The sequence below is a fragment of the Leuresthes tenuis genome, unplaced genomic scaffold (assembly GCF_036924035.1).
Source record: "Leuresthes tenuis unplaced genomic scaffold, fLeuTen1.0.hap1 SCAF_3, whole genome shotgun sequence".
Classification (NCBI taxonomy): domain Eukaryota; kingdom Metazoa; phylum Chordata; class Actinopteri; order Atheriniformes; family Atherinopsidae; genus Leuresthes; species Leuresthes tenuis.
This window is the reverse complement of record NW_027325357.1, coordinates 11,605,693-11,627,209: the sequence shown is the minus strand read 5'-3', so window position 1 is coordinate 11,627,209 and position 21,517 is coordinate 11,605,693. Positions and strand designations below refer to the sequence as shown.

General features: G+C 41.7%; 3 protein-coding genes across 3 annotated transcripts; all 3 read left to right on the top strand.

Annotated features, from left to right (window-relative positions):
* Nucleotides 1-615: 615 nt before the first annotated feature.
* Nucleotides 616-7,437, top strand: shisa4 (shisa family member 4). The gene is made up of 5 exons (XM_072381798.1): nt 616-896; nt 2,667-2,844; nt 3,764-3,900; nt 3,991-4,179; nt 4,846-7,437. The coding sequence occupies exons 1-5, from the start codon at nt 764-766 to the stop codon at nt 4,884-4,886; spliced, it is 678 nt and encodes a 225-aa protein (XP_072237899.1). The 5' UTR covers nt 616-763; the 3' UTR covers nt 4,887-7,437.
* Nucleotides 7,438-8,769: 1,332 nt separating this feature from the next.
* Nucleotides 8,770-13,085, top strand: lmod1b (leiomodin 1b (smooth muscle)). Its single transcript, XM_072381797.1, has 4 exons — nt 8,770-8,849; nt 8,980-9,230; nt 10,177-11,865; nt 11,990-13,085. The coding sequence occupies exons 2-4, from the start codon at nt 8,997-8,999 to the stop codon at nt 12,014-12,016; spliced, it is 1,950 nt and encodes a 649-aa protein (XP_072237898.1). The 5' UTR covers nt 8,770-8,849; nt 8,980-8,996; the 3' UTR covers nt 12,017-13,085.
* A 1,908-nt stretch (nt 13,086-14,993) lies between these two features.
* timm17a (translocase of inner mitochondrial membrane 17 homolog A (yeast)) lies at nt 14,994-20,245 on the top strand. The gene is made up of 6 exons (XM_072381796.1): nt 14,994-15,078; nt 16,429-16,528; nt 16,911-16,974; nt 17,316-17,444; nt 18,771-18,881; nt 19,385-20,245. The coding sequence occupies exons 1-6, from the start codon at nt 15,053-15,055 to the stop codon at nt 19,459-19,461; spliced, it is 507 nt and encodes a 168-aa protein (XP_072237897.1). The 5' UTR covers nt 14,994-15,052; the 3' UTR covers nt 19,462-20,245.
* The last annotated feature ends 1,272 nt before the right edge of the window (nt 20,246-21,517 follow it).

Sequence of the window (21,517 nt, the reverse complement as noted above, 5' to 3'; positions counted from 1 at the left end):
CCAGCCAGTGGTTATAATCTTATGGCTGATTAGTGCGTTTCGTTCTTAGATTTGAGAAGTTTCAGATTTTCCACAAGAGGGAGCGATTTGCAACAAGCCAATGCAAAGATGAACTGACTTGTGCACATCAGCTCTGTGTTAGACTTGACTGAATTCAGTATATACCAAATCAGAATGGCTTTTTGTTATTTGTGGTTTTATTATACGGTTTAACGTGAGTAAATCCTAAATATTGTTTAGTTTATGATTAGGTCTTGGTTTGCAGTATTCTATTCATAGATTGACATTAATAGTTAGTGTTTTGTTGTTGTAGCTTGTGGTAACATCCAGACTCATAAATCCTTCTTTCTCTATGCGGGCGGGGCTGAAGGGGGAGATGCATTCAAGGCTACTCGAACATTTCCACTCATTAAGTGAATGAATCGACGTACACAAAATACATCAGGTATTAATATCAAATAAAATGCAGAATTTTCAATTGTGCTAAATGAGCGCATTTGCTTGTTGCAATATGGCGCTTATTAATAACTTAAATATATCTTACTCTAATTGGCTATAGTAAATGCTTGAGAATTCCGATCTTATGTGCACTACGTGAAGGCAGCATCCTCCTCATCCTGGCTGAACGGCGTCACAGTCGCGATGTGTCATTTCAACGGATAAATTATCACCGCTCAAGCCTGTCCCGTCTCCCATGCCGTTCCGAAGCCAGGATAATGCCTGAGAGCGACCGCTAGCCTACTGCTTTTGTGGGTTTACATAAATGAAAACACCTGCTTCCCAAAACCCTCAAGCTCGATCCAAATTCAGGATGGAAGTAATTTTTCCGACGGGCAACATGCCCCCTCTGTCGCTGAGTTTGGCGCTGCTCGCCGTCGTCCTCTGCACTTCTCCCGGTAAGATTACGGCTTAAGATCCAGGCCGCGCCGCTAGCTAACGGTTCAACGGAAGAACTCCGCTACAGTTTTGCTCCTCGTGACCGTCATTTATCCCAGCCGTTCACATCAAACCGTTAACGTGTACTCCCCTAGTCCCCCGCAGCAGTCGACATGATCTTATGTTGCCTTCAGGCGCTTGAACTCGATGTTAATTTTAGGCCTGGGTGATTAAAACCCACACTGCTCGGTCTAGTTTACAGTTTGTATCTCTGAGTGGAGTCTTGTCTGAGCTAGTCCTACTTGGGTTTGTGTATTTTCTTTTACTAGCTGTGGTTTATTCACTGAAGCTTACCCATAATTTTCACGCTCCATATATAATATGGCAGCTACTCGCTGTACAATTAGTTTCTTGTAATAGTTTTTACCAAAACTATAACCAACATCCAGTTCATAGGAGGCGTGTGTTGTATGCAACAATGTTTTAGTTTGTGCACTAACCACACAGCCCTGTATTAAATCCCTGCTTCATGAAAACCAATAGGTTCACTTTTGTTCTGTTGCATCAACTTAACTGAGTGTTGTTTTGGTCATCCAAACTTCCCTGATTTATATTAGAGGTGGTGTTGACAACATAATAAATGCCAGTTTGGTGCATTAAACTGGATCTAATCTTCATTTTGGTAAGATTTGTTGTAGTTTCTGTCAATGAAGAAGTAAAGGGGGTTTGGCAAAGAGCACACCCTGTGAAGCATTGCATAAAGTCCAGGCTGTATCCAACAGGCTAATGTAGCTTGTTAAAATTGAAGCTTTTATCAAAGTGCAGAATGTTTCATTGTACATGCCAGCACTTAAAGGTCATCATCCAAATTTAGACTCCGCAAAGCAAGGAACCAAAGCTGCGCAGGTCCTAAAACATCAACAGCTCCCTGAGGATAAATATGTTGTTGCTTACAGCATATACCCAGGTTGAAGATACTTCAGGTTGTGTGTTGGTTTGTGTCACACTTCAGAGGAAAATGTGCAGCCGACATACAAAGCAGTGTGGTTTTTTTAGCAGTCTTGGGGCTGTAATTTCATGTCATCTTGTAATGACGTGAGGTCTTTTAACATCAGTTAAGGGTTTAAGAGATTTTTTTTCGTCAGTATTTAGAAAATCAAGCCCACAGAAAGTTTTTTTTTTTAATACAGATGCAGATACTGTGTACAGATTTTCTTCTACATTGTCAAAAACTAAGCAAAAGTGCAGATTATGTTATCATTTTTGGTCCTCAAATAGAATAAATGATCGTAACATGTTATGATGTACTTTAATTCCGTTTTTAGACAGCGTGTAACACAAAATACAAAGCTGTCAACATTTTTTGGGTCACTGGAAATTGTAAGAGACATTATTTCACTTTTTTGGGGGGCTGATTATTTCAGTTCTTCATACACATGCATATAAAATAAATCAGATTGTGACACACAATCATAAGTCGTGGTTGCAGAAGTCCTCTAAATCTCCTCGGGAACTTCTGGTGCTTCAGCTTTTTAACCCTCTGCCACGGGGAGTTGTTGAATAATGCATCGCAGCTCTGGCTGGTCTGGAATATGAAAGATGTAAGAAACAAGCGTCGGCGTATATTTGAAAGACATTTATTTTCCTGAAGGCAGAACAAAACTGAATCTGTAAGTGACATGTCAAGACTTCTCCGACTGTGATAAAAACAACAGGTTTTATTTTTCCAACTTGTATTTGTTTCTTTGTTTCTTAATGCCTCATTACTTTGCATGGCTGTTGTTTTGCAGTCAGTGGGAACGAGGACTGTCTGTGGTATGTGGATAAAAACGGCACCTGGCACAACGGCTTCGACTGCCCTCTCATCACTTTTTGCTGCGGGAACTGCCACCGGCGTTACTGCTGTCTGGACGCCTTCAAGATGATCACAGAGAGGGAGCAGAAACGCTGCATGCTCTTCCAGTTCAGGTAGGGACAAATAAAAAAAAAAAGAAGCAACTTATTTATCAATTCACTCAACCTTTTGTGATCCAGTTGCATATTCTTCAAGCAGACTCATCTCTGTTGTCCTTGAGGAGAACATTTTTTGTGAAAATCTCTTCTCAGAAAGATAAAAAATGTCTGTCAGAGCTCCTGCGTAAAAGATGCATGTTATGCTCAGAAATAAAGTGAAATCAGTACTTCAGAGCAAGAGACGTGGTCATTTTTCTTTTGTATTAAATAAAAACCATTTAAAAAGTAGCACTGTATTGAAACATACTGTGTAAAAATATGAAATTACATCAAGATGCTCATCCACACTCCAGTGCCCATAGAACAGTGGTTGCAGATGATTGAATTAGTCTAATAAGTTCCCATTAATGGCTCTGTCACATCAGCTAACTGTACATCCACTGGTGTCTCATGCCAGAGTCCCATAAGAGAGACTGTAATAATGCTAGAATAAGCAAGCTCGTACCTGAGGGGCTGCAACATGGCAGCTTTCCTCCACAACGCTGGAACTCATCCATCACTATCCAGCAGAGAGCAGACATCCTGCAGCTCATTAAGCCCAGTGGGAGATCAGATCAGCGGGCGTCAGAGGCTGAGATGAAATGGAGGCTTTCTTTTGCTCCACTGAGATCAAGAGGCGATGGAATCTGGTTGAGACAGAGAAAATGAGGGTGCACTTCATTTAGTGGAATGTGATATAGGCACATTTGTTGGTGAAGCATTTGTCTGAATCAAAAGCTTCTCATCTCAGCAGTCTCCATGTTAATTCTCTGCGAAGTGAGTTGTAATTAGCCGGATGAAGGAGCAGGAACAGCATGAGGCGAGATGATCAAAGTGAGAAGGAGAATTCTTTTGTAAGTTAACCCATCTGCACTCCCATTGCTTCTCTTCGCAGCCCGACCACTTTGGCTGGCATTGCATCCTCCATCCTCCTGTTTGTAGCCATTATTGCGACGATGGTCTGCTGCTTCATGTGCTCCTGCTGTTACCTCTATCAGAGAAGGCAGCAGAGGGGCAGGACACTTTATGATGGTGAGACCTCCACACTTTAAGTCCAAGTTTGTTCATGCTACTACAGAGTTTATGTTTCCAGTTACAGCCCGGTACTTTTTTGACCCATAGCCCAGCAGATTCCCATGGCCAGCTACCCGGTGGAGCCCATGTATGATGCTTATGGAAAACCACTTGGACCCACAGAGTATGCACATGCAGGATATCCTATGGCACCTCAGTATCCTGGCATGCCCCCGCAGTACCTGATGCAGCCAGGACCTTACCCACCACACCCGATGGATCCTGCATACAGCCAGGGTAAGAGCAGCAGAACATTTCTCCGAATGAAGGTAGAATCTGGGCTGTGGAGTTTCCCGGCCATGATACTATTTACACATTTTGACTTGTACATGTATATCAGAACAAACAAAAGCAAAAATGATCAAATAAGAGGGAATACACGTGATGTCATCAGACATGTGACCGTACTTAAGTTACATGCACTGATACCCAGAGTGGCAGAAAGATAGCTGACTCAGTGGCTGCCGACCCTTTCACCCTTTTGTGGAGATACTTCTCGGGTGAACTTGTGAGAAGTAAATTCTACAGCTGACCCTGCTGGTAGTTTGTGCAGCATCCTGTGCACGACTGCAAAGGCCCAGAGAGTTGGCTTACATGGAGATGGAAACCATGAACACAGCCCAGTTCCTTGTGCTGCTGGCACCCTCTGTTGCTGTGGGCTTGGTCTGCAATAACCTTGAGGTTTGGTTAGATGATCAATGATTAGATCAATGATGATGATCAATGGTTCGCTTTAATGCTGTGGCTGATCAATGTGGTGCTCCTGGTCTGTTCTACAAGGGATTCCCCTTTAAAAATGTCCGTGTGTTTTGACCAGAAAACCACTGCAGCACAAATGAATGATTTTCTTTCTTTTTTTTTTTAAGGCGATGTAATTTTTGTTTTTGTCCTCTCATTTTCCAGCCCCACCACCTTACTCTCCACCTCAGTATCCTGGTCACTGAGGTGCTCACCTTCATGCTCAGTCCGTGGGGAAACAACCGAGACCAAGAGAGAGGAGAGAGGACTGTTTCAAAAGGAGAAGGCAGCAACACTCTCTACCACCCACGCAGTCCCACACACACACACACACACACACACACACACACAGATAAAAACTACACCTCGACTAACAGTGGTTGTCCTGGGAAGGAGAACAGAAGGCACTTTAAGTTTTTTTTTGGTTGTTGTTTATTTACAGCTTTGTCCTACTTTCCTGCAGCACTAACGTAAATCAAACTCTGTCCTGCAACCTGACTCCGGGCGGGTTTCACAGCAGGCGTCACGTCATCCTTCTACGTGTAGACGCTTCCACTCCCACGGCTACACTCGCCTCAATGACAGGGTGTTCTCTAAACACGGGGGCTCATTAGGGATCTGAAGGGACGTACAAAAACAATAATGAACTCTTATTTGCTGAAGGAAAGAATGCTTTACTTCTTCAAGTTTGTTAAAATTAAAGAAACTGACGACTGCTTGTGGCTTTTTTTCCGGGCTAATCTCTGACGCTGAAACTAATTCTGTAGCTATGATCGTGCGACGTCTTTATATTTGTGTTGATGTTTCTCTCACATTGTGGTCGACGCTCAGGTGGAGAACAAATTGGAAATAAGAGCTGCGGCTTTCATTGTTTGGATCGACTTATTTTATGGAACTCCCAGTTTTGTGTAAGAATCCTCTTATTGTACCCTTTAGGTTTACCTTGGTCTCCACTTTTTTTGGTAGTAGACTCGGTTACTTTTTGGTATTTAGGTATTTATTTTACGCATCTCAGCACGTTACCCAGTGGGAGTCGTCCGCCCGTCCTCCTCCTCTGCTGCTGCTGTCTTCAGATTAGAGCCACACTGCCAGGTTGGAGGCCCACATGGAAACTCATGTTAAGTGATCATGTCTTGAAACATATCAAGTCTGGGGAGTTGCAGGGACTTGATTAAAACAAAACGCCCCGCCTTACAATAACTAACCGTGAAAAAGAAGAGATTAACTATTTAAATGCATATTTTGTAAATCTGTTTTTCAGTTTAATGTTTTATGATATTGTAACATGTTGTTTTAAAACCGTGTACTGTTATCGTAACCTGAGATGTAATATGATGCTTTGACATCCTTCCATTTAATATTTATTGTCACTGCGGTTACCTCTTACTGTGAACGGCTTCTCACCGTGTGGACTAAGCTACGAAGCCTCCTGCTGACATTCTGTTTGACATTCTTGGAAATTCACTCGCCCTCGAGCTGAAAGTTGGATGAGAGGATTGATGCTGCTCTCATATCTGTGTGCTACAGCGGAAGAAGCACTGAACTCTTTTACTCGTGCTGTAAAAGAGCTATACATCTACACGTTGCTAATTCTAAGTACTTTTTACAGCTGAATAGCTTAAAATACAGTGCGTGAGAATCTGTATCTTAAGCTGGTAAACTAATGTGTGCAGGATAGAGATCCAGAAGTCTAAAGTAGCTTTAAAAGTAAAAAAAAAAGTTAGGTTTGTAGAACGTGGGACTAAATGCAGATGGTATTTGTACTCGAGATCTGAGCACTTGACCACCTGCTACCACTTGTATGATAAACAGGGACAAATGTCAAGTTTATCGTAAAGAGTGAAACAGTGAAAACACCAAGCCTGGCTCTGTTTGAAGGTAAAGAAACTCTGATCAGAAGCTTAAATAATGTTTAATTTGTTCTCAAACTGAAAGGCAAAACAGTGTGTGAAGACACCAGATACCGTATGTGAGCTGTGTCGTGGCTATCCTTATGAACCCTGATCTTTTCCTCAACCTAACCAGTCAGTTTGTTGCTTTCACTCCAACAAACAGACAACAACTGAAAGTTTGATGCATAAAGAGAGATGGAGACGATGCACCAGCAGAAGGGCCCGGAGCATCGCAGTAGCCCCAGCTTAGATTCCGACTCATTACAACATGTCACCACCCCGATCTGATTAGTCTCGCTGATGCTTTCCTTCACCCAAACCAGTTGTTTAACATCTGTATTAACCCAGCCGTCGGCTGGCTGCTTGACGGCGCAGTCCTCTCATCGACACTCGAGTCAACAAGAAAGCATGTGGGTGGATTTCTCAAAATGTCAAACTATTCTATGAAATTTGAGCTCCCAGATTGTCACAGTGTTTAAAAACCTTGGCCTGAGACCGACTGCTCCATCTCACCTCCACCATCTAACCTCACTGCAGTGCATCAGACGGAAACCACTGATTTATCTCCCTCCCACGGCGACGTCCATTTGTACAGATCTGTTGAGACTTTTTACAGCACAAGGAGAACGCTGGGATTTTCTTGGTACGATGCTTTCATATGTAATTAATATAACGTTTGCTCAATGATGTTTCTGCTCATTCGTGTTTCTAAACCAACTCCATGAGTGTGTTTTAATGAAACTGACATCAGGTGGGAAAGAGATATGGCTTTTGTCTGTTGTCATATGGATGGTATGACGTTGTAATATAAAGTAAGTGGAAAGAAAATATTTCTAATAACATAAAATTTAACTTTGGAATGTAACATTTTATTGCCTGTTGCGTCTTTCTTTCTTCAAGGCTCTGTGTGAAACCGGTTTGTGTTTATTTCAGTTTGACCACTAGATGTCCATATTAACCTCCCATCACAGTTCAGATGTTTGAAGTTATTTCATCACAACCAGCGTCCAGCAGCATCTCAGGATGCCTAATATTACACTCAGCGTTACGTCATTCTGTAAAAATGCACTAAATCAGTATGTTCTTCTATTATTATTCCTCCATTAAATGTTTATTGTGTTTTGTATGTTCCTCAGTCTGATGATAAATAACGATTTGTGTTTTTTTTCCATGGTAAATCGTAACATTTGCAACCAAACTGCAGCAGAAAACACTGTAACGTAAAAAGACTTCTCTACGCATGTTGGCTGGAGCAGAACGTCTCACCGAACTTACTCAGCAGAAAAATGAGCCGACATTTTTGTTTCTGTTCTTCTGTTTCGCCTCACAAACCAAAAACTGCGCTTAATCTATTTTCTTCCCACGTCAAATGGACATTTTTAAACATCTTCTAGATGATTTCTGCCAGTTGTTTTTAGCCCCGTTCACAGGAAGGTGGGGACACTTTAACATTTAGATGATTAATAAATGAAAGTCTCTTAAACTCTGAATTTATTAGATAATTCAACAAAGATTACATGAAATGCTAAAACAACACAAATTTGGCTTTCAAAGCCCACTTTAAAGGTGATGCGAGCAAGACATTTGGATAATGTTTGGCCATTGTTGAAAGCTGTAATGCTGTAAAACTGAAAATCTATAATTTAGGTAAAATTAATTGATTTGATCATTTTACACGTCGTCTCTGCACCACTTTCATTTGAATGAATCGTTGCCTTGTGTTTAGGCGTTGCACAGCATCCCAAACATGTTTAGAATTGTCCAAGCTGTGTTGTGATAGATGTGGGCTGTTTTAGATCAGCAGTGATGGACGGCAGTACTTGAGATTAACTGCACAGCAGTTTGGACTCTTTTAAGAGTCACTTCATCGTTGATCTGTCCCGCTGGTTATAAACTGAACTCTTTTTAAGATGAAGCAGTCGTTTCAACTTGTAAGTGTTCGTGCCCCTGAAACACTAAGAAAATCTATTCGGAAAAAGTCTTGAATTAAACTTTGGCAGAAACGTTAGTGAACTACTCCTCTATAAACACAAACCATGTAATAGGAGGTCTGGGTGAGTCTGCTCTGTAAACTTCAGCCCTTCCCATTACCTTTAAAGGAGTGTGTACCCTGAACTAAATATGGACATGCACTTTACCAGGATTTCAAAGAATGTCCCAGCCTCACAGCCCGCTCCGATGATGCGAGCCTCTTGCTGTTCATCTCTGGTACCCCTCACTGCAAGACTGTGAGTGGAGCCCGTCTGCACCGGGATCGATGCCTCTGGTGGCTTTTTGGTGAGGAGGACAAAACAGGACAGCAAGACACAAGCTTTGGCACTTAGGAATACAAAGCTTATCTCCATATGAGGTATTTTTTTTTATTCAAGATGAATTAATGTGCCTTCTGACATCCTTACCTCCACAGAAGAATCCAACCCAGTCATGTCCAGACGAAAGGTAAGGGGCCTGACCCGCACGGGTCGTCAGGTCAGCGAGGACCCTGACCTGGACAACCTGCTGTCCACCCTCTCCCCAGAGGAGATGGAGGAGCTGGATAAGGATTTGATGAGTGTGCCAGACATCAACCCAGAGGATGGAAAGATTATCGCCCAAGGGGACACGACAACCCGAAGTGACACCAAAGCGAGGCTCAGTCAGAGGCAGCCGTCGCTTGAGGTGAGTGAGGAAACGCCCATGAAGGTTTTGTGGTGTGCTTAAAGTGTGTTTCCAAGACGCATGGCACTCCTATGTTGATTTTTGAGCTCCTTCCATTAGTCTTTAATAAATAACCTGAAGTTTGGTGAAATTCACCAATGGATGAATTCAAAATGCACGACTGACAGAGCACATGATATTCTTCCATCTGATCTAAGTGTTGCTGCTTTTCACGTAGCTCGAAGCGACTCGACCTCCTCAACCCAGAGTCCATCAGTTCAAAAATAGCAGTCCCCAGAGTTGACTTCTGTGCCAGGAAAAACATTGTTTCCCCACTGAGGCTGACTTACATCCACTCCTTAATCGAGGCGCATCCTCTCAGAAGCACACAAAGGGGTTTTTCATGATTCCACGACGAGCTGTAATGTTTTTTAGTTTGAGAGTCAGATTTCTGGCAGTTTGTGTGCTTAAAAGACAGGCACTCCAGTTGATAGAGTGGCGGCCCTGCGGAGCTTCTTAATCCTGGCCTGATGGAATTCCTTGCTTGATTGCCTCCACACTCACTGCCTTTTAAGGATACATCTGCCAGGCCCACGGCCTCGCGCAGCAAAACAGATGAAGGCTCACAAATCAAACACTTAGCAAGCTACTCACTGCAAATGTATCCTGGTTAAAAAAAAAAAAACGGTTTGTTGTCCTTTGGCGGACTGTAAACACACAAATGCCATATTGTGTCTAAAAGAGTGTGTTTATAGTATATCAGGCATCATTCACACAGCGCACATCAAGTAGCATAAACATAAGATCAGCCTTTGCAGTGTTGAGCCAATAAATCTTGTCAGTAATGAGAGTTAAAAAATGCCAAATGACGGCTCTGGTCTGTATCTGCCGTGATTTAATTTCCTTTTTGGTCTTGTCCCTTTCACGTATTAATTTCCGTGTTACACATGTGTTCATCCTCCTGCAGGATGAGCCGAAGAAAGAGAGCCGGAAGCAAGAATACCTGAGGAAGATGGGACTCAGCCAGGAGGGCAATGACGACATGAATGTGGGAGTGAAGAGACAGCCGAGTGTCTCCAGAGAAAGCGATATCAAGGCGGAAGCTAGAAACAGCAAAGGCCCTGGAGATTTAAAAGAGGAGCGAAGTTGGCTGTCAAGTAGAAACAAGAAACAGGAGGTCAGAGAAAGTGATCTGAAGGAGGAGAGCAATGGGAAAGAGAAACATGAGGACAACAGGTTAAGAAGAGAAAACAGAGAGAGCACAGGTAATAAAACAAAAGATATGATCTCCAAGTTACAGGAAAAAAAGGATGACAGCAAAGAGAAGGAAAGGAAAGACGACTACAAGAAAAGAGATGACAGCAAAACTAAAGACATTATCTCAAAGCTGCGGGAGAAGAGCGATAGGGACGCAGGAAAGGAAAGGGAGAGAAAAGCCGAGAGCGTCAGGACACAAGGGCTCGTCTCTAAAATGGTTGAGAAGCAGAGCAAAGCCCCTGAAGGTCAGACTCCAGAGAGTAAAACAGAACAGAAGAAGCCAAAAGCAGAGGACAAAAACAGAGCCGACACCAAACTCCAGCGTCAACCATCTGAGAAGGGAGGGGTGCAGGTGAAATGGGACAAGGCCGAAAACAGAACCGACAGGGACGAGCTGTTTAACCACAGTGACCACGCGAGAGAGAAAGATGCACAGATCAGCACGGAGGAGAAGAAGGAAAGGGAGGATTGCAAAGGAAAACTCGTAAAAGCTGAGAAAACTCAGAAACTTGGCAACTGTGTGGCCAAAAACAGCCCAAGCAGCAAGGCGAAGCAGGAGGAGGAGGAGGATGAAGACTCGAGCATGTTTGACGATCTGATGCAGCAGGTTCGAAGCAATGACCCCTCCCTCGCCGAGCTCAATGTCAACAACTCGGAGGTCATCAAGACCAAAACACTCATGGAGTTCGCCGAGGCTTTGCACAACAACACCCATATTAAGGCATTTGCTCTGGCTAACTGCCGTGCGGACGACCACGTGGCTTATGCCATCGCTGGCACGCTCCGCAGCAACAAGGCCATCACCAGCATCAACCTAGACTCCAACCATCTCACTGGCAAGGGCATCTTGTCGCTTATCCAGTCTTTGCAGCACAACTCCACGCTGACCGAGCTTCGCTTTCAGAACCAGCGCCACATCTGTGGAGGGAAGACCGAGATGGAGATGGTCAAGATCCTGAAAGAAAACACCACCCTGCTCAAGCTGGGCTACCACTTTGAGTTGGCAGGGCCCAGGATGACCACGACAAACATACTGAGCCGCAACATGGACAGACAGAGACAGAGGCGCCTGCAGGAACAGAAGCAAGCGCAGGCCAACGGGGAGAAGAAGGGGACGCTGGCGGTGCCCAAGCCCGGAGGTGGAGGGTCTCTGAGGAACTCGCCCAAGTCCTCCCCCAAACCGTCTCCCATTCCTTCTCCTATGCCTTCACCTAAGCTTACTCCTAGAAAAGGAGCAGCGGGTCCGGCTCCACCACCCCCTCCACCTCCTCCTGGGGGTGGACCTCCTCCACCCCCTCCACCCCCTATGCCGGATGGTGACCGCTCAGGCGGCAGCAGGAACTCAAGGGACCAACTGCTCGCCTCAATCCGAGGAAGTAATAAGAAACAACTGAAGAAGGTAGGTGCAGCAGAGTTTTGGAAATGTTAGCTCAGTCAGAATGCTTTCAGATATGCTCCCAGAATGCTTTCAGATATGCTCCCAGAATGCTTTCAGATTTGCTCCCATCCTTTATTCCCCACAGGTGCCGGTGCCAAAGTGGCTGCAGTAACGCTTCCTGGTGGGAAAAAGAGCGAAGTGGACAAGATGCGCAGGAGAAGGGACATCCCACCACAGGGTTTTTAGGAGACAATCTCAACATTCCCATGGCTGGTTGAAAAGCTGTGCAGTGGGACGGATGGAGAAACACGAGATGGTTGAACGACTCGCCCTCAGTATGAGTTCGCCCCTCAAACACTGGACCAAAAGGACTCCATGGAGAAAGAGTGATGCAGTGCTCTTTATAAACCGAGTGCAGAGAGCGCTGAGTTGGTGGCCGTCTGTCTTCAGTTCATATTGACGCTTTTTGTTTTGCACTAAATAATATGAAGCCGGTCATATAACTTGTTTGCTTGTATATGCGTCTGACTGTGAGCATGGTGAGAGCTTGTGACATGCTTAGATTGAAATAACTCTATAAAAGTCTCTTTTACAAAAGTCTGTCATTCGTGAAGTGAACGTTAATTTGACCATTTATTTATTAGTGGAGAGGGAATCCACATCAAACCAGTCGGCTGTAAGTCTGTTCAGACTGGGTGAAAATATCAGGGATTCAACAAACATGGTGATCTGATGGAAGAAAACCTGGGTATTTAAAAAAAAAAGAAAGGTAACCTTCGATTGTGTCACAATATCAACTCTCAAGACATCTCAGGCAGTTTTGGAAAGCGGCCCAGTGGAATCTCAGCACACAATGAAGGATTTTTAGTTTAGAAATAATTACATAATGCAGTTTATCAGGAAGATTAAACGTCTGTCATTCAGTATCTGAAGTTGTATTTTATACAGAGTCATTCTAGCCTGGGTGTTTGATTATCTTACATAACTTTTATGTAATACAGCTACATGTCTTAACTTTACCGGGGGGATTTGGACAACTATTACGGGATTAGTTCAGTCCTCCTGTTTATCTCCTGTGTATTATTGCTGTTCTTTTAAGTGAACGCTATGCTGAGGGGAGCTTTGGTGTGATGAACAAAAACCACAGCGATATAAAAAAGGACTCACAAGTCTTGTTATACACACTCTCTGACAGAGCCTGTACGTCTTTAATAAAAGATCCTGGTGTGTTTGCAAGTATAGTGCAATGCGTGGCTGATAGCATTTAGGTGATTGTACAATTACACATGAATGAAGTTTGATAAATCAACTTATGTACCTCTCAGTATGTGGTGAGCTGATTTATGGTCTCCATGAAATCACACAACGAATAACAGTTTTCACTTTGTACTTTCCACTTTAGATCGAGCTGTTGCTAGGAAAGCATAATAGTTACACAGCCATATTTAGACTTGCACTCACAGCAAACAACTGATATGCAGCATGGATAATATCTGAAGGACTTGCAATTCTGCATGTGAATCCTGACTTATTTTAAACTCTAAAATGTGCTTTTCTTGAAACTCCAGTGTGGAAAGTGGCGTCTTGCAGAGATGAACCTGGTTTTCACCTTCATCCTCTGAAGCAGGACACCCTAACTTCATAAATGTGATGTGGAAACTTGAACCTCCAATGGCATGCCGACTTTCCTGTAAAGCAGGAGATCTCGTGGTTTGATTTGTAAAATGAACAATGATTGCATAAATTTTGGCTCTCGATTTCTTATGAAGGAGCAGGTCTAATGAGAATGATGTCACTGGACCCTTTTCAAATGTCAGAACTCGTCTGAAAGGTACTTTATCATAGCTTTAGCTGGATAAAAACTGTTGGAGCTGCTTATTGTCTACACACCTGCTGAAATGGTAACCGTCATCTTTTGTGCTCAGAGAAGAAGAAGAAAGAAGCTGCAGAACAGTTTATCTCTCCAAACTATGCCTCAGTCTTTGCATCCATGAAATGCCCATATTTGGTCATTTCTCAATGAGGGCTTGCTCTGCAATTCATTCCTTTCCCCTTTCTAATAATGGGCTGCGTGCCAGCTGTCTGTCTCTGGGTTGTAGTTGCTCCCCAGCCAGCAGAGAAGTTCTCTGGTGGAAGAAAAAAACGGCTTCCAAGAGACCACAGTCATATTTTAAATGCAGAAAAGTACTCATAGTCTTTTTGAATCTCATATGATGCAAACAAACTTCTTTCTAAATTAACACAGGTGATGAGGTGGGGAAACAGCTAAATGCGAGAGCAGAAAAATCACCCATCACACACCCATTTACCTCTGTAAACCAAAATGTTACATGAATCTCACTCTCTGCTCCACCGTAGACTTTGTTGAATTTTCTTCAGAGTATTATTGTTAATGCTACTATGGTATTATTGTGAGTTTGGTAACGTTTCTCCTAAGTTGCTCTCTCTTTTTTTGCCTTTACAACTTCTTCTCTTTCTGCTTCATAAAACTGCTTACTAGCATGGTGACTATAGCATTAATTATATCACTAGTTAACTGTAAAGTCCCATCCTCCTGCAACAGACCTTCCTCGCTGGGATTTCTCAAACCAGAGAAAACTGATGTATTTATGATGTGCATGCAGGGTCACTGTCGTGGCTTTCTAGATCCACTTATTGGAAGTGAAACATCATTTATTCCACTTGTGAACATCCAACTGCAATGAAGTTTGTTAATGGATGAATTAACATTGATAAACATAGAACAAAATTTAGATCGGACACAAAGAATTCATATTCTTGGATTTCAAAGGATGGCCATATAGAAATGTTTTGTTGGGTCATACTGTAGGAAAGCAAAATGTCAAAGAAAGCTTACACAAATGAGTGATGAGATCAGCTAAAGTAATATCACAACTGTATAATAGAAACAGGCCGTCAAAGTTGTGTAAAGGGTTTTAAAAGGCCCGAAAATGTAGAAAACATCACATACTGTTTCAAATGATAGGGACAATGACATAACTGCCGACAATCACAGAGCATCGTTTTAAAAGTCAGGGTTTGTTGGTGAATCATCTTCAGCAAGGGTGTAATTCCACCTTGGCTTGTTTGGAGGCAATATTCCGTTTTGATATTGGTTTGTGATCCGCCAAAAGACACGAAGAAGAAGGAGCAATTTACGTCACATGGTAGATAGGCGTTACGTCAGGGGGAACAGTGAAAGAACAAAATGGAGGAATATGCCAGAGAGCCGTGGTGAGTCTTAAAACTGGGGAAAAGTGTTACTTGTACGAATTGTTTCAATAAGTTATGCGTTTGATTTAATTTAAGACAACTATCTTGTGTGATTAATTTTATGTTACAGTATGTGGCACACCTCGAAACACCTCAATTAACACCGGCTAGTTAGCTGATGTTAGCCAAAATGCTAACGTTACATTGCAAATGTATAGGCGGTGTGTGCTAACAGCAGACCGTCCTGGCTAATCACGTTTTTGGTGACCTTGTCGGCTTTCTCGCCCACATGTCATTACGTTGAGTTTTCTGAATACAGTATCCGATTCTGTTCATAATGGAAGATGAGCTACATTTAAGACTAATTGCTAACATGAACGTTGTTACTCTCAGGGAGAAGCGTCTCGTTATACAGAATTATGATAATTTAGCCGCTAGCTCTATTAGCAACCTCCATCTGTTTCAGCAGCATGTAGGTTTCACAACATATCGACATGTGTACCCGGAGACAAATATCCCCCAAATATGTTTGACAAAGAAAACAAAACAAACAAAAAAAAAACATTGTCCGTCAGTAGTTGACATATGTTTGCCATTTATGGTACGTTGTCATGTAGTTTAACAGTTGAATCACGTGTATTTGTTATTGCCGAACACAGTGTAATAAACAAATTGGATATTCTTCCCAGGCCTATTCTTGGTTTAACTAACCTTTTAACTAGGTAAAATGGTTTATTTGCCTTATATCAACAGTGCTAGGAAATGACGTAACCGACTAGTAAGTGTGCTTTGTGTGCAGCAAAAATTTAGTAGTTGTGCAGACATAGGTTTAAAAATATTTCATGTTGATTAAAGTTAAATGTAAGTGCGATTCAAATAGGTCCAACGTTTAAATGATGGTGTACTTGAATCACAAGACTTTCAAAGGCTTAGAGACCTTTTATTAGAACTTCCAGGAGCACATAGATTTAATAATAGTTGTTATAAAACCTACATCATCATTGTACCTGTGCTCTTTGTCCAGGCTTTCTGCTACTGATATTAATTCAAGAGTTAGAGGTTGCATATGGCAGAGAAGTTTTAGTCCAAAGTTCGATTAATTTTTCAGTGTTCTACAACATTGTGTCTATTCTTTAAATGTGAAATTTAATAACATTAATGTTGAGATTAGCTTAATGTTATTGCCACATTATCAGTAATGAGAAGGTGCTTGTTCCTTGTAAATCATCCTTGGTATCTTGGCCATTGATAATCGCAACCTGAGATCTCAGTTATCCTATTGGGTCGTGTAATGCAGCTTCATGACAGCTAATGCAGCTTATGAATATAATGTGAGATTACGCTTTATTGAACGATTTATTCTACTTTTAGCCCCTGGAGGATCGTGGACGACTGTGGTGGAGCTTTCACCATGGGGGCGATCGGAGGAGGAATATTTCAGGCAGTGAAGGGCTTCAGAAATGCACCCTCAGTAAGTTCAGTCACGTGGGTGAATACTTATGCAACAGTATCAGAAGGTTATGACATCTTGATACAAATTGTACTATAAACAACACAAAACTTATTTCACATCAGCAGAGAAAATAAGTTGTATCATGTTTTTTTTTTTTTTAATTAGTGTGGGATCATTGAGTATTAAATAGGCTGTACTGATGTAGTGTTATTAATGTATTTAACAGGCACAGGGTTTTTACATGTGTTTTAAATGTTGTTCACACACACACACACACATACACACACATGGCAGAGCTGCCATGCAAGGTCTGACCTTGTAGGTCAACATCTTGCTCAAGGACACTCTGAACTGATGATGAATTTCCACTGAGTTGTGCTTTTATTGCTCTCATTTTTAGGGAATGAGCCACAGAATGAGGGGTAGTCTGACTGCCATTAAGACCAGAGCCCCACAACTCGGAGGTAAGAGCAAATGCAGAAAACCTTGACTTCCACTGTTTTGCTGCATTTTAAAGAATACTGGCTCTGATCAGCTTGCAGTGGGATGTTATTGTCAACTACCTTCCTTTTTTCTCATTACAATCAATCACCATTGTGAAAAAATACCAGTTCTGAAGCCCTTCTTGTAGTACAGGCATTATCTATGAAGGTCTTTTTATATTTTTCTTTCTTCTGTTAAAACATCATTTGAACTGGAAGATATAGACATGAATCCTACCTGACATTTTTTTATTTTGGAGAACATGGTGACTGTGTACACTTTTTTGCTACAACCTGAATCTGAATTTGTGTGTGTATTGAAGGTAGCTTCGCTGTGTGGGGAGGCCTCTTCTCCATGATTGACTGTGGTTTAGTAAAAGTGCGAGGGAAGGAAGATCCTTGGAATTCAATAACAAGTGGGGCCATGACAGGAGCTATCCTCGCTGCAAGAAGTGAGTACTCGTGGTAGAACCAGCTGTGCATGTGCTTTCTGTTGGAAATCCCATGCATGCCTCATGCACAAACAGCAGATGTGTGTTACAGAATTCCATTTAACGTCAGTTTAATTGAAACTTCTATTCTGTTCCATATTTCTAATTGTTAAACACTAATGTGGCCCACAGCTGGCGTGCAAAGTCACGTCCTGAAACCTCATGGTCAGCATCAGTTTGTCTTGTTCTTTTTAAAAGTGAAGCGATGAGTGAGAAGCAAGTTGTCTGGCCACATTTTTTTTCTTCTTCCGTTTCATTTTGTTCTCGTATAACGCTGAGAAATCTCAGATTATTAGCATGCAGACTTCAGGGACTGATGTCATTCTTGCCAACTGTTGTGTACGTATGATGTGAATGTTGTAAACAGAGGGTGCCAAACCTGTCTGTGTGGATCTGTCCCCTCACTTGATTAGTTGATCCAGTGCCTGCATCCTTCTATCTGTAGTTGCCAAATTCACTGGAATGTCACGGTGGGAATCTCTGACCACCTTTCGATTCAGTTACAATTCACAGGGCTGCAATGCAATTAGAAAATGATTATTGATGCATCTCAGTGTATCTTTTTTTCTCTACTGTGTGACTACCTGTTAGATTGATCACAAAGCGTTTGTAACAATCCATAATTAATTTACTTAGAATATCTTTTATTAAGAAAACATTGAAAGACAACAGGAACAGAAAAGCAGCCCTGCAGCTGCATACTTGTGATATATTAATACAGATGTCAGTATATTCTGAGTCACTTGCAAAAAAAAAAAAGAGAATTCTAACCAACATCCTCCTTTTATGTGCAATCAGCAACGTAATCACTCATTCATTGCTCTTGTTTGAGGCACATGACACACTATTTGGCAATCATCTGTGATGAAACGTGCAGTTATGGTGACGTAGCCTTCATGTCTGAGCTATCCCACCTGCTCTCTTTAACAAATAGAAACATGTAATGTTGTTTTTTGTGTATCCAAAATATCTTAGTTAAAGCCAAAGTGCTTCCATAAGTTAGCTTTTTTTTTTTACTGAGGCATCATGTGGACGCTTATAGACTGTCGGCTTTTGCATTACATCATTACTTTATCAGTTCACACAGACAAAGTCTTTCGACATTTGTGAATCAACTGAGAATATTCCTGAATGTCTGCGACTAAGGCTTGATTATACCCCCCCTATGTGCAGAATGTTTATGAAGAACAGTTGCAGATGTTTAACCAATAGTAACATCTCTTCGCTCTAAATCCGATGATGAAAAATATGGGCACTGATGCTCTTTATTTGTGTGTTCCTCTGTAGATGGACCAGTCGCCATGTTTGGCTCTGCAGCCATGGGAGGTATTCTGCTAGCATTGATAGAAGGTGCTGGAATCCTGCTTACTAGGTTTGCCTCTTCACAGTTCCCAACTGGTGAGTGATACTTTAAGTACCAGTAGTTTGTATCATTGAAGTGAGTGGCAAGACTGTTGAACGTTGTATCTGAAAAGAAATCAAAAGTCTATGGTGCAATAATCTGACTGTAAGTAAAAGAAAGGGTCCCATAGACCCTTATTTCTCCTCCTTTGTTGAAACTGTGATGAGTTTTGGAGGTTATTTGGCTTTGTCCTGATTTTAAACAATAAGAGAAACAACCTTTTTCCTGCTTCAGAACACTAACAACCCTGATGACGTTCCAGGTTTGAGATGCAGTCACATGTTTAACCTCTTCTGAAATGTTCACTGAGTTGTTGACCGTTTTGTGATTTTTCTAAACAGTGAAAGTAAGTCAACAGGCAGTGTTACGTTTGAGTTTGGTGCAGACCTGCACCACATACTCTGCTTAGAATCGAACTTCCAGTTCAGTATACTGGCTGATTTGCTGTTTGGCTTTTATCTCATTCTGATGTTGTTTTTCTTTTCCTTTCTTCCTCCAGGGCCTCAGTTTGCTGAGGAACCTGCCCCAGCTTCCATGCCCAGCCCTCCCTTCGGAGACTACAGACAGTATCAGTGAGAGGACTCCCCTACTTCTTTATCCACTAGGCCTTTTTGAATTCCTTGCTGAAGTTAGGAAGAAGAAATGGAGGTGCAGAATACCATCACATCACACAGTAGAAACTCTGCTCAACTTTATGGACTGTGTCAGAGAAGTGAAGGACAGAATTCAACTTCATTTTCCTCCTTTCAAGAGCCATGTACAGATCTGCCTTTTGCCATTCTCAGCCTTTTCATGTGCATCTCTTTCACCCAACACGGGTTCAGTTCAGACGTGGTGAGAGTTGTTTGTCAGTTGTGGGCTTGTGGGGACGAGATGTGCTTTTGTTTTGTTCACATACAGTGTGTGAATCTCAGAGAACACGTCACATATGGAACATAGTGAATTATTATGTGAATACACAGTAAAGGCTTTCCGCTTGTATACACTTATGTTAGTCTTCATTTGCCATTGATATGTCACATGCTTGAGTTGGCCGGCAACATCTGGCTCTCCCTTTTTATTCTATTTTATTAGCAGTTATGAAGGCAAACCTCTGTCGGACACAATGCCATTCCTGGAATATTAGTTTGTTTTAAGGTGAATTATTTATTTTAGATTGTAAAGACTTATCAGATTGTGCTATTTTATGTGACGTTGACTTTTACATTCAGCACACGGCTGTGGAAGAGACTGCTAATGACAAAGGATGGCACAGGCAGTTCAAACTAATGTAAAAACATTTAAGCAAGGGATCGATGCATATTGTATAAAATCTGTATAACAGATTGTACTATGGTACAATAAAGACATAAGTTTTAAAGTGTGTCTGCTGGAGCTGTTTGATACAGTTGTACCACCAGTCAAAATTGTTAAAATAATGGACACTGAGTGAAAATAACTTTCATATTAAGTGTAATATTTATCCAGTAAGGCAGTTAATTTGTGCTGCCTGAGCAGGATTGTGTTTTCCCCACTAGAGGGAACTCCTTGCAAAAACATCCAGACGAGTGCCCGAAACTGTGCATCTTCCCCTTTTAATATGTACAAAATACACATGGAGGAGTACTTTCCTCTCACATTCTTGGTTGCTTGTGTCACACACCTGTTTTCGCTTTAAAACGAGCATTTTACACGTGGAGGACACCGGATGAAAGGTGCACGTACAAGGACTGTGAGGCAACTGCTGTGGCATGTCGGCTGTTTACGTGGTAGGGAGCAGCATCCGTGTGTTCCTGGTAAAGCTCCGTGATGAAGACTCGAACCACTCAAGTTAGCCAGGCCTGCTCTTTTTTCTTTACCTGATAAAGTGTCAGAAACAGTTAACAATAAATAGTTGCTCGTGTTTTATCGCTCCTTTGGTCTAAGAATCATCAGAAAATACTGTAAAACACCATCACATGCTCTTTAAACATACAGTCCTACCCTCGAGATATTCAGCATGCTTTCATAAAAGATACACATTTGCATTTTAGAAGCTGGAACATGCTTTTGAGATTTCTTTAAATGAGAACAATGTTTATCAGAGTGGAAATGGTTTCATCTGCCATTAAGTCAAATGAATGAAATGAAGACTAGTGACAGTAAAAGGTTTATGCAAATATAAATATGTGAAAAAACAAAAAAATGAGGAAAAATTCAGAATTGAGAAGCTGAAACCGTTGGGTGTTTAGTAGCTATAATGTGTCAATATTCAGACTGTTATATCTTGTGAAAACAGCAGTAGTTAAATAACTTTAGGGCTGTAATGTTTCAGGATTTATCCAAAATGCATCAGTTGATAAGTTTAGATTGATACAAATTTAGTTGACTGTGGACTAAAGACTTGGCTATTTATAGATACCATCAGTGTTCATTCTTAGAACAAATGAGAGTATTTCAAGTAAAAAAACATTCAGCTGATGTGTGCCCCCTCCGAGGACTTTATACTTTTCCCAAAAGACAGTGCAGCTGCAACTTAAATAGTTTCTCAACTGGATGACAAGAGATCTTCTACTCGAGGTGGAAGAAGTGTTTTGATCATGTACTTACAAGCAAAAGTCTTAAAATAGCAGTGTAAAAATAATTCATTATGAGGGCATGTTTGATCCTTCCA